This window comes from Hibiscus syriacus, unplaced genomic scaffold, assembly GCF_006381635.1.
Source record: "Hibiscus syriacus cultivar Baekdansim isolate YM2019G1 unplaced genomic scaffold, ASM638163v2 tig00110503_pilon, whole genome shotgun sequence".
Lineage (NCBI taxonomy): Eukaryota > Viridiplantae > Streptophyta > Magnoliopsida > Malvales > Malvaceae > Hibiscus > Hibiscus syriacus.
Window position 1 is genome coordinate 3,034,972 of NW_024062764.1, and position 18,184 is coordinate 3,053,155.

The 18,184-nt window shown below is 31.0% G+C and overlaps 1 protein-coding gene across 1 annotated transcript; it reads left to right on the forward strand.

Moving 5' to 3' along the window:
• Positions 1-370: 370 nt before the first annotated feature.
• On the forward strand, positions 371-14,264 carry LOC120129702 (photosystem I reaction center subunit IV B, chloroplastic-like). The gene is made up of 3 exons (XM_039147143.1): positions 371-595; positions 13,646-13,711; positions 14,181-14,264. The coding sequence occupies exons 1-3, from the start codon at positions 380-382 to the stop codon at positions 14,262-14,264; spliced, it is 366 nt and encodes a 121-aa protein (XP_039003074.1). The 5' UTR covers positions 371-379.
• Positions 14,265-18,184: the final 3,920 nt, after the last annotated feature.

Below are 18,184 nucleotides of genomic sequence, written 5' to 3' on the forward strand. Positions count from 1 at the left end.
AAAATTTGTTATGATATTGACCTTTTTAATTAATTTATTTCATTCCTAAAATAAAAAATATGGAATATTGAATTAATGTGTAAATGATATTCTTGTAAATTATATTAGTAATTTACCTTTTTTTGACAAATAATTTACCCTATTTTTAAAATCGTTCAAAGAAATATAAAAACATAAGGCAAAATTTTAATCACATTATCCAAATGAAAGAGAAATGGTGCATAGGTGGCAGCTTCCTATTGGATAAAAACCCAAGAAAAATCCATTTACTCAAGGTCAGATGACTCATTGATGAAAGAAAAATCCAATTAATTGAAGATCTCTCAATCTTTGTTCTTTCATTTGCTTGAACCAATTGTAACAGTTCCATCAGTTCAAAATGGCGAGTTGCGGCAGCGGAATGGGCATGGCGTCGGCTGCATCAGGGCTGTTGTTAACACCCAATGCGACGGCCAGTGCAAAGACCAACACTAACATGCTCTTTTTCCCTTCCAAAATCAACAACAATCTAAGGCTGGTCGTGACTGTGGCATCAGTAGGTGGTGAAGCACCTAAGCCGAAGCCACCACCCATCGGACCAAAAAGAGAAGCCAAGGTTAGCTTCCACCCTATAATGCAACAATCTAAGCGTAAATGATATGTATAGTATGAATATATTTAATTATGTGTATTTTATACAATTAATATCTTAATTTTCTGTTGTTAAAATAATGGAACAATCTTAAGGGTTTTTTTATTATTCAAATATCACTAAAAACAACACAAAGTTAACGGCTTTTCTCTAATATATATCAAATTAGCACCCATTCTGAAATCAAGTAAGGAGGCTCATGGCGTTGTGAGAGACGTGCCTTGCATACATGGCAGGGAAGTGCGTTTTGAGAGGTGAGCTTTCCCCGGGTTTCAGTTGAGGTGGCACGACAGCTGAGAGGCGCATCTTACAGGGCAAACTTTTCGAATTAAGTCTACTTTCGATTATAGGGATAGAGTTTTCGGAACCAATTTAAGGTTTTTTAAGGTTAAAACCCTAAACCATAACCCAAATAACTAAACCCTTATCGGAAATAATGAACCCTATACGCTAAAGTGTAAACCCTTAATAGTCAATGTTAAACCTTATAAACCGCAGATATTAACTTTAAAATCTTAATCCTAAAGCGTAATCTTTCAACCCTAAAACAAAAATCATAATTTATAAAACTAAAACTTTAAAATATTAATCTAAATTGTAGAATGTAAACACTAATTAAAATAAAATATACAAAATCTTTAATATTTATATGAAAAAATATAAAATAAAATTACATAAAATAGAAGATCAAAAAAATACAATACCAGACTTTAAAGTAGCATAAATTCAAATATTAGAAAATACGATTACTTAATTATGGTCAACGGTTGGGAGATGATAAAAGAGATGAACATTTTTTTTCTATTATGATCTAGGTTTCTACAATATTCGCATCTTTTAGGTTATTTTGATGTCTATTGAATATTCATATCACAATGAATTCAAGTGGATTTTGGACGAACATAGTTCCCTTAATAAAAACGGATCTGATATAATTGTAAGGTAAGTTTGAATCTCATTTGGGTATTTTTCATTACTTATGGGGAAACTCAAATTCATATACCTTGAATACTTATGAAAGCTAGTAGACGAGATTAACATAACTTTTATAGTCCAAATGGGAATGTGTGTAACCTGATATGACATGAGAGCATGAATACTTTAGAGTTTGAAAAAAATCACATTCAAACCACCTTTCTTGTAGATTCATTTTGAAAGAGTTAGATTCAATCTCTTGAAGAGGTCGTGACATCTCCGTCACACGAATAATTCATGGGTGCGCGAAAAATTTGTTGCCAACATTTCATTTGATGCTCTAATTTTTTTCTGTAGATCTGCTACTAATCTTGTGTGATAAACATGGTTGTTTTACACCCAAGTAAGAGTTTGTCCTCCGAGTTTTGCACAAAACTTACCCAAATGAAAATAAATTATTTTAACCAAAGTAGTTACAAGTAAATGATGCGCATCCTTTAAGGTTGAATTGACAACCTCAACTAAGTTGGTTGTCATATGACTATATCAATATCCTCACCATATGCATTTATCCACATTTCTTTGGTGATGGTTCTGATGTAATTGTAACCTTTTGTTATTTTTGCCTTATAACTTTTTAAGCATAAACTTAAACCTTTGAGGTAACATTTCATAACCTAAGTCATATATACTAGTTAGTAACAAATATAAATAAATAAAATAAAAATGACTGAGAAATGAAATTGAAAAAAAAGTAACATACACAGGCTTATAAGTAATTGTTATTCATAATTCTTCTTAAATTTTCATGTTAGTTTGCATCAATATGTCGAATATAATAACAATGTTGGACATGTGAGAGTTTTCACATTCTACCCAAAAAGTCCATTGCTGCTTTAATCTCAGTTCCAAGGTATGAAATGTTGCATATATCTTCCCTCTTGAAAACATGTAAAAACACATTTCTAAGGAAAAATATCAAGACTCTGTATCTTCCCCTTCAACAAGGACAAATGTAACGGGAAAAATATTGCGTTTACAATCTTAAGCAATTTCCAATAATAAAACTTGTTTGTATTCTCCATACAATTTGGACCATCGGTTTGTAGTATTTCACCGTATTAATGCACTATCGGTAAGTCTAAAAAAATGATAGAATTGACATTTATCTCGGACCACTCTATCATTCTAATATGCTTGATGAGTTTTGAACTAAACTATTATCCCATGATTGAGTATTTGCATTACATTAAACCAACTCGATAGCTCAACATAAGAAGAATCTCACTCGCCGTGAAGTTTTATAATGACATTTTATTTTGCTTTCCATGCTTTTTTGTAGGAGATGATGTAGCCATATTGTGATTGTATAACAAAAATCAACATTGCAATAACTATATGAGAGCTTACTTTTACCATGTGCATGATGGCTTGACAAATAATGTTAGAATCCAGGTTAGGATGGTTAATCCCTCTTACACAACATGTATGAGGAATATTGTATCTTGTTAGTTCCCATATGTTTTTCTTCATCTTCCTTTTTGATACACGGACCATCCAATTACATTTGTTATCACGTTAGATATAATGACAAATATGCTTTTCATTGGTGAATCTTTTGACTCTAGAGTGAACTAAATTATGAGTATTGTAATTATTAGTTATAATCATTGCTTCGTCTTTGGATGAGAACTCCATTATAATATATAACTCATCATCATTGAATTTTGAGTTAAATTCATAGTCTCCAATATTATGCATATCTAGAAATTTTGGCTCGTATATTGCGTCAAAGTTCATTTCATACATACGTGTTGAAGGTTCATTTTGTATCATATTTATGGGAACTTCATCCGTACCATCATCAAAGTCCATGTTAAATTGAAGTGATTCTACTTTACTGAATAATCATATCTCATCACCATCCACACATGAATCATAAAGTGAATCTTCTAGTGGAGATGAATAATCATCTATCTCATTTGTGGATGTTAATCCAATGTTCAGGTAAAACAAGTTGGTAGATGAATGTATTCACCTTGAACTTGAATACATAGTGTCATATGGGATCGGAACAAATTATTGTGTTGATGTAATTTTGATGCTGAGGTCGAAAAAGTTGGTAGAAAAATATTTTCCCCTTGAACTTTAAGTCATATTGTATTATGGTTTTGAACGGACTATTGTGTCAATGGAATTTCGATGTTAAGGTTAAAGAAGTTGGTAGATAAATGCCTTCCCCTGAACTTGAGGGGATGTTTCTATATGGATTATTGGTGGATCCACCTCGGTAGAGATTGTAAGTAGTAGCTGATGAATCCTTCCCCCTGAACTTGAGGGGATATTTCCATATGGATTATTGGTGGACCCACATCGGTAGAGATCATAAGTAGTAGTTGATGAATTCCTCCCCATTGAACTTGATGGCATGCCACAAAGTGAATTTAACATTAATGATGTGAAATCATTGTAGAAAATTTGAGTTAGGATGTCAACTGGATCAACTTGCTGAACTAACCTATAGTGAGAGCATAATGACATACCATGAACCCCACTCACTTAAAAAATTTTAGCATACATCTATGTAATAGCTTCTGAATTTTCATTTTGATAATCAACCATCACAACAACATCATCATCATTGGAAAGATCAAATGTTGTATATATTAATGGAAAAAGTTCAATAAGAAATTTGTATTGAAGTGAATATAGTCTTATAGTACTTCCAACATAAACTTTCATGGAATTTTTGTGATTAACTCCTCAAGAGTGATGTTTCTTTTCAATGTTATAGGGATATAATGCTCTGATTCGAAAACAACTCATATTTTGGACTGAAGAATTTGACCATCATACTAAACAAAAAATACGACCCATTTTTTAAGAGATAAGAGCGAGAGTTTCAGAGTTTAAGAATTTGAGAGTGTAAGTATTAAATGAATAGAAAACATATAATGTTCCACTTTTTTTCATGTCAACACCTCTCATGTTTGATGGGATGAGACGCTATGACATAACAAAGATTCTTTGCAAATGGTGAAAGTATTTCTTGTAGGACGAGCTTTCACTTTTTTTTTTCCAGTGATACTCTGTATTTTTCAATCAATTTTATGCACATATGATGTTCCCCTTTGGGAACTATTTATGTCAACACCTTCCATGTTTTATGGTATGAGACACTATGGCATGACAGAGATTGCTAGCGACTTCTATAGGACAAGTATTCCCTTTTTTCATAGATTTTTTTGTTTTTTTTTTCAATCAATTATATGTACATATGATGTTCCCTTTGGGGAACTATTTATCACAATAACTCACATGTTTGATGGGATTAGACATTATGACATTGCATATATTCCCTGCAAAAGGTGAAAGCGCTTCCTGTAGGAAGAACCTTACTTTTTTTGTCAGAGATTCTCTGTATTTTTAGGCAATTATGTGTAATATGATATTTCCTTTCAGGGAACTATTCATCACAACAACTCAATATATATTAGTTTTGAGTTGTGGTCCTCATTGCTTCATTTGTATAATAGTGTTTTCCAAGTATTATGTCAATATTGATGTCGACTGTCATATTTTGAACCAAACCTCTACGATGGGTGTGATTGAAGCAACTTATGTGTTGGGTATACAATTGCTTTACATTGAAAGGATGTTGCAACAAGGATATCAAGTGTTATATACTATTCATCCAATACATCTCATGATGAAGCAAAAAGAGCTTATGCATTATGGAACCGTCACTATGTCTACTAATGCCAAAATTATATCAATTTATACGTTGAAAAGATTCCGCAAACATATTAATCTTGTGATGAAATGTTTAAAGGTTGTTTTTATTATTTTTAATATATTTTTTATTAATTGGACTAATTTAAACTAGACCTTATCTTTAGGATTTTAAGATCACATTATCTTAATGTTTCACACTTATCGTATCACATATTACATTAAGGAGAAAAAAATAACACATATTACACATTACATTAAATGAGTTATCCATCTACATACCTATGGAGATTAAAACAACAAACATTAAATAAAATCATAAATACATTCATTTTGATTTTAGGGTTATGGTTTTCGTAAACATAATAGAAAAAAAACTTAATATAAAAATAAAAAAGCTAGATAACATTAAACATAAATATAAAAGCTTAGCATTAAAGCATAATATTCAATTAAAAACATTACATTAAACATAAAAAACATAATATAAATTCTAACAATGTCTTCTTCATGAATGTGTTTATAAGGCAGTAGTTGTCTATTTCGAGTAGGGTTTCTTCATCTAGGTTTCCATTCCTCTTTAATCTCATCATCTTTAGTTTCATAATTGTCATCAAGATCAACTTCATTTTCTTGGGTATAAATAGATACCGATAAAAGATCTTTATAGAATAAAGAATTAGGATGTGTATGATCAACAATCCCACTGTTTACTGATAATTAAAAAAATTGTGAAAAGAATAACATCGATGACTACAATCTATACGATGGTGGTAAAGGCATCTGTGGAGGAGCACCACCCTCCAGATATAAAGCATATGAAGCAAACGATGGATCTATATGAATAGACGTGTAATATACTCCAAGGGGCTTAGAATATAACACTAATGGTTCGACGTATAACCTTGCGGGCAAGGCATACAACCTTTAAACATTTCATCACATGGGAAATATGTTTGTGGAATCTTTTTGATGTATGAAACTGATATAATTTTGAGAATAATAAACATATTGATGGTTCTATAATACATAAGCTCTTTTTACTTCATCATTAGATGCTTTGGATGAAGAGTATGTAACACCTAATATCCTTGTTGTAACCTCCCTCTAATGTGAAGCAATTGTATACCCAATGCATAAGTTACTTCAATCACACACATCATAGAGGCTTGGTTAAAAATACAAAAGACAACATTAACATTGACATAGTACTTGAAAAGATATTATTTTATCCCAATGAAGTAGTGAGGACAACAATTCAAAACTAATATATAATGAGTTATTATGATGAATAGTTCCCCGTAAGGAAACATTATCTGTGCATATAACTGAATACAAAATACAGAGAATCTCTAACAAAAAAAGGAAGGCTCGTCCTACAGGAAGTGTTTCACGTTTTGTAGGGAAACTGTGCTATGTCATAGTGTCTAATCCTATCAGACGTGAGAGTTATTGTGATGAATAGTTCCCCAAAGGGGAACATCATCTATGCATATAATTGACTGAAAATGCATATAATCTATGACAAAAGGGAAGGCTTTTTCTATAGGAATCACTTTCACAAGGAATTGTTTTCCATGTCATAGTGTCTCATCCCATCAAACATGAGAGGAGTTGACATGAATAGTTCCCCGAAGGGGAACATCATATATGCATTTAATTGACTGAAAAATACAAAGAATGTTTAATAAAAAAGGGAATACTCGTCCTACAAGAAGCTCTTTCACATTTTGTAGGGAATCTTTACTATGTCATAGTGTATCATCCCATCAAACATGAAAGGTGGTGACATGAATAGTTCCCCGAAGGAAACATCATTTGTGCATATAATTGACTGAAAAACATAGAGAATCTCTAATAAAAAGGAAGGCTTGTCCTACAAGAAGCATTTTCACCTTTTGCAGAGAATCTCTGCTATGTCATAATGACCCATCGCATCAAACGTGAAAGGTGTTAACATTAATATTTCCTCGAAGGGGAACATTATATATTTTTTTGTTCATTTTAATACTTACACTCTCAAACTCGTATCTAAAAAATGGGTAGTCTATTTGCTATTATTTATTATGATGGTTAAATTTTCCAATACAAAATAGGAGTTATTTTTGAATCAGAGTATTATATCCCCATATCATTTAAGAGAAACATCACTCTTGAGGAGTTAATCCAAAAAATTTCCATGAAAGTTTATGTCAGAAGTACTAGAACACTATCTCCACTTCAATACATATTTTTTACTGAACTTTTTCCATAATCATATTCAACTTTTGATTTTTCCAATGATGAAGATGTTTCTATGATGGTTGATGCTCAAAATGAAAATTCAGAAGCTTTTATAGAGATGTATACCAAATTTCTTGAAGTGAGTGAGGTTCATGGTATGTCATTATTCTCTCACCATGGGTTAGCTCAAGAAGTTGATCAAGTGGACAACCCAACTTAAATTTTTAGAAATGATTTCATATCATAAATATTAAATTCACCTCATGTCATGCCCTCAAGTTTAATGGAGAGGCATTCATCAGCTACTGCTTATGATCTCTATCGAGGTGAGTCCACTGATAATCCATATGGTTATATCCCATCAAGTTCAAGGGGAAAACATTCATTTGTAACCTTTTTTGACCTCAATATCAAAATTCCATCGACACTGTAACATCCCAAACACCAGGTTAGTGACCAAATTGCAAGATTTTAGAATTTCATGATCAAATTAGATAAATTTAAAAGTTTAGAGATTTACTTGGAAATTTTTTTGTATGACTGATTAGCAAGAATTGAAAGAATTAAAGATATAAGGGTCATTTAGCAAGAAATGAATTAAAAATATATTAGTGGGGTAATATATATACACGTGGAGATGAAGAGAATGAATATCTAGAATTCTCTTCATCATTTCTTGTTCCTCTCCACCGAGACTCCATAGCTAAGGTAAGAAATTTTCAGTTAGTTATTTCTTGAAATTCTGATTTGGTTTTGGTTATTAGGGTATTAAGGAAACTTGAAAAAGCTTATGGAGTTATAGAAACTAAAAGATGGAAAAGTTATGAGAGATTGAACATAAAGGTTTTTGAAGTCATTTGATAAGAAAGAATATATAAATGGATTTTAAAGTGAAATTTGACTTGACATGAGTTGAAATAAGAAATTTATAGTGATAAAAAGTATTAAGAACAAAGTTGAATATTTAGTATGATTTTGGATTTCAAGTGTTCTAGTTAGATTTTGGAAATTAGGATGAGTTAAGTTGATATAAGTTGATTTGAGTAGGTTTAGTTTAGTTTAAAGGCTTTAAAGAAGAGTAAAGTGAGAAAGGTATTAAAGTTTTGGAAAATTTTCGGGTTAAGTGAGTAAGTTATGAGCAAGGGGTATCGATACTAGATGAACAATACCGATACTTCAAAGCGAAATTAGGCAATAATTGGGATTGGGTATCGATACTGGATGAACAATATCGATACCATAAGCTTAAAGTTGACAAGTCCTTTATGAGGTATTGATACCGAAGTAGTAGCATCGATACTAAGGGTGTCGATAACAATGTATATATATCGGTACCATTTTTAGAATTGAAATTCCAGAACCGAGAATGGGTATCGATATTGAAGTATAGTATCGATACTATAAGTAAAGAAGTATCGGTATTGTACCTTGGGTACCGATACTATTAAGATTAAAATGGAGAATTTAGTGCTTCGTTTAGCTTATGTTATTAAAGATTGATTAAAGTGATATGAATTTTAATATTTATACCAATCATATTATTGTGTAGATATCGATCGAAAGCAAGTTCAGGACGATCCTAAGGCCTAAGACCAATTAAGAGTGCTAAGTGTTTTGTTTGACAAATGAGGCCAAGGTAAGTGCATACTACTATGAATATGGTGTTTTATGGAAATGAGACTTGCGATGAGTTTGTTTCCAATGTTTTAGTTTCATGACTCCATGAGTACAAGCATATTGTTGATATGGTTTCTATGTGTGTATGAATACAAGCATATGCAATGTTATACATGAGCTATGTGTTACATGTTATCCTATGTTTTAAATGATAAGCTAATGGTCCATGTGATAAACTATGTGAAATGTTATAAAAGGTAAAGCCCATAAGTATATGATATGAGAGCTAGGGGTATAATTGGCATGCCAAGAGTCGATGGTTCTACGCGGTCCTTCAGGACAATTCTACGTGGTCCTTCGGGACATTTCTACACAGCACTTCAGTGTAATTTATACGAGCTGTGGTGACAACATTAGTGCACAACCTCAATGCACTCACATACATTCAGCTCTCAGAAATGTACCATGGGCTATTAAAGAAATAACATGAATAAATATTGTTAGATATTATATGCTTTTATTTGGTGTATTGCATGATTATCTCTGTACTACATGATAATTATAAATGTTAAGTATATGATTTCATGTTTCAATGTTTCATTTATTCATTATGTGTCTCACTAAGTCTGTGACTTAGGGTGCGAGTGTTTCACACGTAGGTTCAAAGAAACAGGAGGAGAAAAGCTAAGATCAAACAAGACAGCCTACCTAGACAAGAAGATTAAATCAGAAACAACCTATACAGTAGGTGATTTTGTAGTATTAAGGTGTTTGCATGTAATTAAAGTTTTGAATAACATATGCTATGATCATTTTTGTAAACATGTACTACTATATTTATGTAAATAATTGAGTTTTAAATTTCAATATAAGCCAAATTTTGTACATTTACTTTTAAGCAAAGGTTTTACCATTTCATTTCAAAAGTATGCTTAAATGTCAACTACCATTTTAAAAAGTAAATGTTTTGTAAAGTCAAGTGACACCCCGGATACGTATTAGGGTCGGATACGTGTTGGGGTTGTTACAGACACAACAATCTGTTTAGAATCAACATTACATTATGCCTTTAATTTCAAAGGAAATATATTCTTCTGTAAACTTCTTCAACCTCAACATTAAAATTCCATCGACACAACAATCTATTCTAACCCCATATGACATTATGCCTTCAAGTTCAAGGGGAAGATATTCATATACCAACTTGTTGGACCTGAACATCAGATTGGCATCCACAAATGAGACAACAAATTATTCATATCCACCAGAATAACCACTGAGTGAGTCAGATGCAAATGGTGTTGAGATATGATTATTCGTTGAAGCATAATCACCTTAATTTAACATGGACTCTGATGATGGTGTAAAATAAGTTACCATAAATATGACACAAACTGAACCTCTAACATATATGTATGAAATGAACATTGATGCATTGTACGAACTATAATTTCTAGATATGCCTAATATTGGAGACTATGGATATAACTCATTAATCAATGATGGTGAGTTATTTATTGGAATGGAGTTCTCATCCAAAGATGAAGAAATGATTGCAATTAAGAATTATAGTATTCGTAATTCAGTTCACTCCAAAGTCAAATGATCTACTAACAAAAACTATGTTTACCATCGTGCCAAACGTGATAACGGATGTAATTCGATGGCTCGTGTATTAAAGAGAAAGATAAAGAAAAACATATAAGAACTAACAAGATACAACAATCCTTAAACATGTTGTGCAAGACGAATCAAATAGGACCATCCTAACTTGGATTCTAGCATTATTTGCTAAGTCATCATGCTCATGGTCAAAATAAGCTCTCATATAATGATTGTAGTGCTGATTTTTGCTATAAAATCACAATATGGTTACACATTTTCCTACAAAAAACCACGGAAGACAAAATAGAATGTCATTTTAAAACTTCACTGCTAGTGAGATTCTTCTTACGATGAGCTGCCAAGTTGGTTTAACATAATACAAAGACTCAATCCTGGGATAATAGTTGAGTTTGAAACTTTCCAAGCGCGAGAATGATTGAGTGTTCCAAGATATCAATTCTTCGTTTTTTAGACTTACCCATAGTGTATTAATGCGATGAAATATTGCAAAGGTAATCCAAATTGATGGTACCTTCTTGTATGGAAAATACAAGTAAGTTTTATTACTGAAAATTGTCCAAGATGGTAACCAATACATTATTCCCGTTGCATTTTCCCTTGTTGAAGGGGAAAATACAGAGTCTTGGGCTTTTTTTCATCAGAAATTTGCACTTATATACTCTTAAGGGGGATGATATATGCATCATTTCAAACCATAGAGTTGGGATCAAAGCATCATTGAACTCTTTGGGTAGAATGTGGAAACTCCCACATATCCAACACCGTTATTGTATACGACATATTACTGCAAACTACCATGGAAAATTTAGAAAGAATGATGAATGTCAATTAATTATACGCATGGCAAGTTACTTTTTTTCAATTTCATTTCTCAATCATTTTTATTTTATTTATTTATACTTGTTACTAACTAGTACATATGGCTTAGGTTACGGAATCTTACCTCAAAGGTTTGAGTTTATGCTTCAAGAGTTGCAAGAAAAAAATGAACAAGGCTATAATTATATTAGAACCGTCAACAAAGAAATATAGACAAATGCATACGATAGGGGATATTGATATGATCATATGACAACCAACTTGGCTAAGGCTATCAATTCAACCTTAAAGGGGGCGAGTCATTTACCTATTATTGATTTGGTTAAAACTACATATTTTCATTTAGGTAAGCTTTTCACGAAGCTCGAGGGACAAACTCTTACTTGGATGAAAAACAACCATGTTTATTACCCAAGATTAGTAGCAGACTATAGAAAAAAGTTACAGCATCAAATGGAATATTGGTAACAAATTTTTATCGCTCCCATAAATTATTTCGTGTAATAAAGATGCCACAACCTCTTCAAGGGATTGAATCTAACTCTTTCAGAGTTAATCTACAAGAAATGTGGTGTGATTATGACTTTTTTCAAGTTCTAAAGTATCCATGCTCCCATATTATAGCAGTTTGCTCACATTTGTAATTGAACTATAAAAATTATGTTGATCTCATCTAACAGCTTTAACAAGTATTCAAGGTATATGAATTTGAGTTCCCATAGGTAAGGAAAAATACCCAAATGAGATCCAAATTTGGCTTACAATTATACCAGACCCGTTTTTATTAAGGGAACCAAGTCATCCAAAATTCACTCGAAATCATTATGATATGGATATTCGACATATATCAAAAGAATCCAAAATATGTGGGCATTATAGAAACCTACGCCATAATAGGAGAAAATGTTAATCTCTTTTATCATCTCTTAATCGTGGACCAATTATGTAATTGTAATTTTCTGATATTAAAATTTATGTTATTTTAATTTCTAATACTATATTTTCTAATATTCTATTTTATGTAATTCTATTTTATATTTTTTCATATAAATATTAAGGATTTATATATTTTATTTTAATTAGAGTTTACATTCTACTATTTACGTTAATATAGGGTTTTAGTTTTATAAATTATGATTTTTTAGGGTTAAATGATTACACTTTAGAGTTAAAATTTTAAGGTTAATGATTTATGATTTATAAGGTTTAACATTTATGATTAAGGGTTTATATATAACTTAATGTCTAGGGTTTATTATTTTTGGTTAAGGGTTTAGTTATTAGGGTTATAGTTTAGGGTTATTTGACCTTCAAAAACCATAAACCAGATTCTATAATATTAACCCTAAAATTAGAAGGGATTTAATTCGAAAGACTTGCCTTGTAGGACATGACCCCGAGTTGGCGCATAGAATCCCTCAAAGGCTCATCCTATAGGATGCGCCTCCTAGCTGGCGTTCCACCTGAACTAAAACCCGGGAAAAGTTCGCCTCCCAGAACGTTGCCACGTATGCAAGGCACATTTCACATAACGCACCTCTTTACCTCGATTTCAGAACAAGTGCTACTTTGATTTCTTGGGTGATATTTGGATAAAAAAAACCCTATCTTAACGATATAATTATACTTGTGTTAATAAAAAAAATATACTTGTTGTATATGTATGATACATAGGGTAAACTATGCATTTAGTTGCTTAATTATCACTTTTATTCCATTTTAATCACTCAATTATATTTTTTAAATTATCACTAGCGTTATATTTTGGTCGTCCTTTGTTAAAGAATTAACAATGATGTTGATGTGTAAACATAAAATAATACTATATCATCATTAAAAAATAAAAATATCACATCAGTAATTCTATTAACTTGTAAACTTTGTGTGACCAAGATAAAACTTAAACGTAACGTTAGTGATTATTTTTTTTAAATAATTAGATGATTAAAATAAAATTAAAATGATAATTGAATAATTAAATGTGTGATTTATCATGATATTTATCATATTTTAATAATACGAGATGGTCGAAAATGTAATTTAAATAAATAAATAATTTTTAAATTGATTTATATCTATTAGGTGAAGATTCTGAGGAACAAGTCTTACTGGTACAATAACTATGGATCAGTTGTTACTATTGATCAGGTAATTATAGTCCTTTTATCTCTTATTCATATATATTTATTTTCGTATGTAATAGTCCTTTTATATTCATGTTTTAAGGAATTTTAAAAATAACTTAAACTTTGTTGGTTATATATTTAATAATGTAAAGAAATAAATCTGTTTTACTTGAATTTTTAATTTTTAATTAATTAAAATTTAAAGGTTGAAATAATGGGAAAATTAAGATTTTTAGGAGTTTTTTTTACTGTTTTTTCTCCACATTTTACCTAAATATTCTCATTTTTTAGTTATAAAATGAGTCTCTCTCTCTCTCTTTCATTTCTTCATTCTCCTTTCTTCTTCTATATTTTCTCTCTTCACAAATCATAGCGAAGTTTTTCTTTTTTCGATAGAATTTATTCTAAATAAAATATTTTCATTTCTTCCAGAAAAGAGCAATACTATTCCGAATTCCACTTCATTATTTCGGGTGTATGAAATTCTTCAGAGTCCGTTAACCTTGTGGGGCAACGTCCATTTTAGGGATTTCACCAGTTTGGGTGAAATTGCTTCTAAGGAAGTGACTATATAACACATTAAATTATTTATTATTTATTTATCTTATTTTTTCAGTCAGTACTAATATTTTGTTTTGCAGTAAGTTATTTTCCAACAATTTAGAAGCAATTTACCAATTTACTTACAACAAACACATGACTCTAACAAACAAGTTAATCCCTGATCTTTCCAAACTTAAACCGTTGGATGGAACCAACTACCATCCCTGGTTTCAAAGAATGATGATTTTCTTTGAGAAATTAGAGGTTGATTATGTCTTATGTGATGCCCTCACAATCGATGAAAATGAAGAAACTCTTGATGTTCCCAAGATAATGCATCCAAAGTCAAACACAAGAAGGATAACAAACTAGTAAGGGATAATATGCTTAGTCAAATAGCTAACAACCTCTTTGTCTTGTTTGTTAAAGACAAACCTGCCAAGTCTATCTGGGATACTCTACAAATGAAGTACAGAGATAATGATGTCGGAATCAAGAAGTATGTCGCTAGAAAATAATTAAAGTTCCAAATGATCGAAGATAAACCCATCATGAACCAAGTACATGTCTAAGAAAGGCTTGTCTCTGACATCCTAGTTGAAGGAATAAAAATGTGCGATATTCTCCAAGTGAATATGTTGATCGAAAAACTACCCAAGTCATGATCTGACTATCAAAACATTTTGAAGCACAAAAAATAAAATATGTCCTTAGAAGAGATTATATGCCACATGAAAATCGAGGAAGAAAACCACCTTAAAATTAAGCATTATGTTTCTAAAACTGAATTATCTTTTAAGGTTAATCTCTTGGAATCTTTCTCTGATGTAAGTCATAACAGGTTCAAGAATTCTTCCAATCTAAAGAAGAAAAGTAACTCCCAACCAAAGAAGGAAATCAACTTCAAAAAGATGGGAACCAAACATATGTTAAACAACCCGATGAGTTGCTACGTATGTAGAAAGTTAGGACACAAAGCATACCAATGTTTTCTCTGCTCTAATTACCATAGTCATCATAATAATAAAAAAAAACCACAAGTAAACTTGATCAATAATCCATACGAATTGATTGTTGATGTGCTATATGAGGTTAATTTCGTGGAAAATCACACTGAGTGGGTAGTGAACATGGACACTTCCAAACACTTCTGTGCCAATAGAGAAATATTCACCGAGTTTGAAGATGTAGGTAAAGGTTAACAAGTCTACATGGCAAACTCTAGCAATTTATAAGTACTCAGTAAAGGAAAGATCTTACTAAACTTACTTTTGGAAAAAAACTATAACTCTACAACTATTTTGTATGTTCCTACACTACATAGAAATTTTATTAGTGATGGAATCTTGAATAAGATAGGAATTAAATTAATATTTGAATATGATAAACTTGTATTATGTCATAATGGTGATTATGGGGGAAAAGATATTTATGTGGAGGGTTTTTTGTGATTGAAACTAACTAATGTTATGAATAAGACATCTACTTCCACTTATACCATTAAGACTTATGATATGTGACATGCTAAATTAGGCCATGTGAATATTCACTCTTTAAAAAGGTTAAAACAAATAAACAAATTCTCTTATTACTAAATTTTTCACCATTCATGTTTTATTCACTTTACCTTCCATTCACAATTTGTTGGTGCATCATATAGATGTGAAAAAAATCTTTTTGAATAGTGATTTGGATGAGGGGATTTATATGGAGTAACCTCCAAGATTCGTGGCACCTGAGAAAGGAAATAAAGTTTGCATAACAAGATACAAAACAATGGTATGAGAAATATCATAAAACTATTTTCAATTATGATTTTATAGCTAATGGTGTTGATGCATGTGTGTATTCTAAAATGTTTGAATCTAACTACGCTATCATAAGTATGTAAGTAGATATCTTATTGATTTTAAATACACACCTAAAAGACATTAAAGAGACTAAAGATTTTTTATCCATTAAATTTGAAATGACTGCTTTGAGAGTAGTTGATGTAATTTTAGAGATAAAAGTGACTAAATCATATAAGAGATACTTGTTAAACCAATCTCATTACATAGAGAAAGCTTTAAAAAAGTTTAATAGTTTTGATGTAATCCCTGTAAGTACCACTTATGATACTAGCATTTAACTGAAAAAGAATTAATGGAATAATATCTCAGAATCTAAATATGCAAAGATTATTGGAAGTTTAATGTTCTTAATGAACTATACTCGACTTAATATTACTTATGTTGTTAGTTGATTATGTAGATATACTCACAAGTTTAGTACTGAGCATTGGAATGCTCTTAATCATTTACTTCGATACCTTAAAGGTACAATAAATTATGAACTTTGGAATGCTCTTAATCGTTTACTTAGATACGTTAAAGGTACAATAAATTATGAACTTAAATTCTTTGGATACCTTACAATCCTTGAAGGATATTGTGATGTAAATTGGGTAACTAGTAATGATGAAGTAAGGTCCACTAGTGGGTGTATTTTTACTTTAGGTGGAGCAATTTTTCTTAGAAGTATGCAAAATAAACGTGTATTGCTCGCTCCACCATGAAATCAGAGTTCATTACTCTTGATTTAGTTGGGCAAGAGGCCAAGTGACTTAGAAATCTACTTGTAGAGATTCCTTTATGAGGGAGACATACACCTCCAATGTATTTATTACGTGACTCATAAGTCACAATTTGTGTCACTAATAATAAATCTTACAATGATAAGAAGAGTCACATCAAGATAAGACATGAATCTGTGAGACATCTTATAAAGATTAGAGTAATAACTTTAGAGTACGTGAAATGTTAAAGGAACCTTGTTGATCCCTTATCTAAAGGATTATGTAGAAAAATGGTTCTTGATTCATCCATGGGGATAGGACTTACACCCATTGCATTAGTAATTCATATTGTAAACTCCTACCATCCCTATGACGTATCGTGTACACTTGAGAGGTTGAGTTTTATACTCTCAATGAATCCATAGTCTAGGATTTGGTTGTCTTAGTGAGATGGATTTAATGGATACACCGATTTATAAGGTTGAGTTGTACACTTTTAATGAATCTATAGCTCAAGTTTGTGAGTGATCGTAGTGAGAGAAACTTGATGAATTCACTGAACTTATAAATGAGAAATTGATCTTAATAAAAGCTCTTAATGATTTTATAGCCCTAATTCGGGTGGTCTATATTGAGATAGACTTAATGAAATCACCTACGTAAGTGTGAAGGAGTAATCACCTTCTATGAAAGACTTTAGATTGTCTTTCTAGAGCACTTATGAGCATCCTGAGGTATTATTTGACAAAATGTTTGAATTACCACAAAACTCAAATAAATCTGAGGGTGGTAATGTGTTATGAGTTAACCCTAATTTTAACAAGTTCAAGATTCATTCACTTTTAAAGAGAAGAATTACTTATTCCACTATGCAATAATTCAAAAATCTAACAGATACTAGTGCTTAAGCAACTAATTGCATCGTTGCTCTTTTCTTTTAATTCTTTTGCAAATTTATACTTCTTTGCATTAGTTTGTTTGTTATATATATAATAATGTAAAGAAATAAATTTGTTTTGCTTTAATTTTAAAATTTTAAATAATTTTAAATTTAAATGTTGAAATAATGGGTGAAGTTAAATATTTTGGGAGATTTTTTTGCTGATTTTTCTCTTTACAATTTTACCTAAATACCTCATTTCTTTGCTATAAAATGAGTCTCTCTCCATTTTCAACTTATTCATTTCTTCATTCTCCTTTATTCTTCTATATTTTGTCTATTCACAAAGCATATTGAAGTTTTCTTTTTTCAATAGAATTTACTCCGGATAAAATAATTTCCTTTCTTTCATAAAAGAGAAACATAATTCCGAGTTTCACTTCCTTATTTCAAGTGTAAAAAATTTGGAAGACTGTGTTAACCTTGGAGGCAACGTTCATTTTAAGGATTTTACC

Coding starts and splice junctions, on each gene's coding strand:
- LOC120129702 (XM_039147143.1), top strand. CDS start 380: ATGGCGAGTTGCGGCAGCGGAATGGGCATGGCGTCGGCTGCATCAGGG. Junction 596..13,645: donor GACCAAAAAGAGAAGCCAAG/GTTAGCTTCCAC, acceptor TATATCTATTAG/GTGAAGATTCTGAGGAACAA. Junction 13,712..14,180: donor CAGTTGTTACTATTGATCAG/GTAATTATAGTC, acceptor GAAATTCTTCAG/AGTCCGTTAACCTTGTGGGG.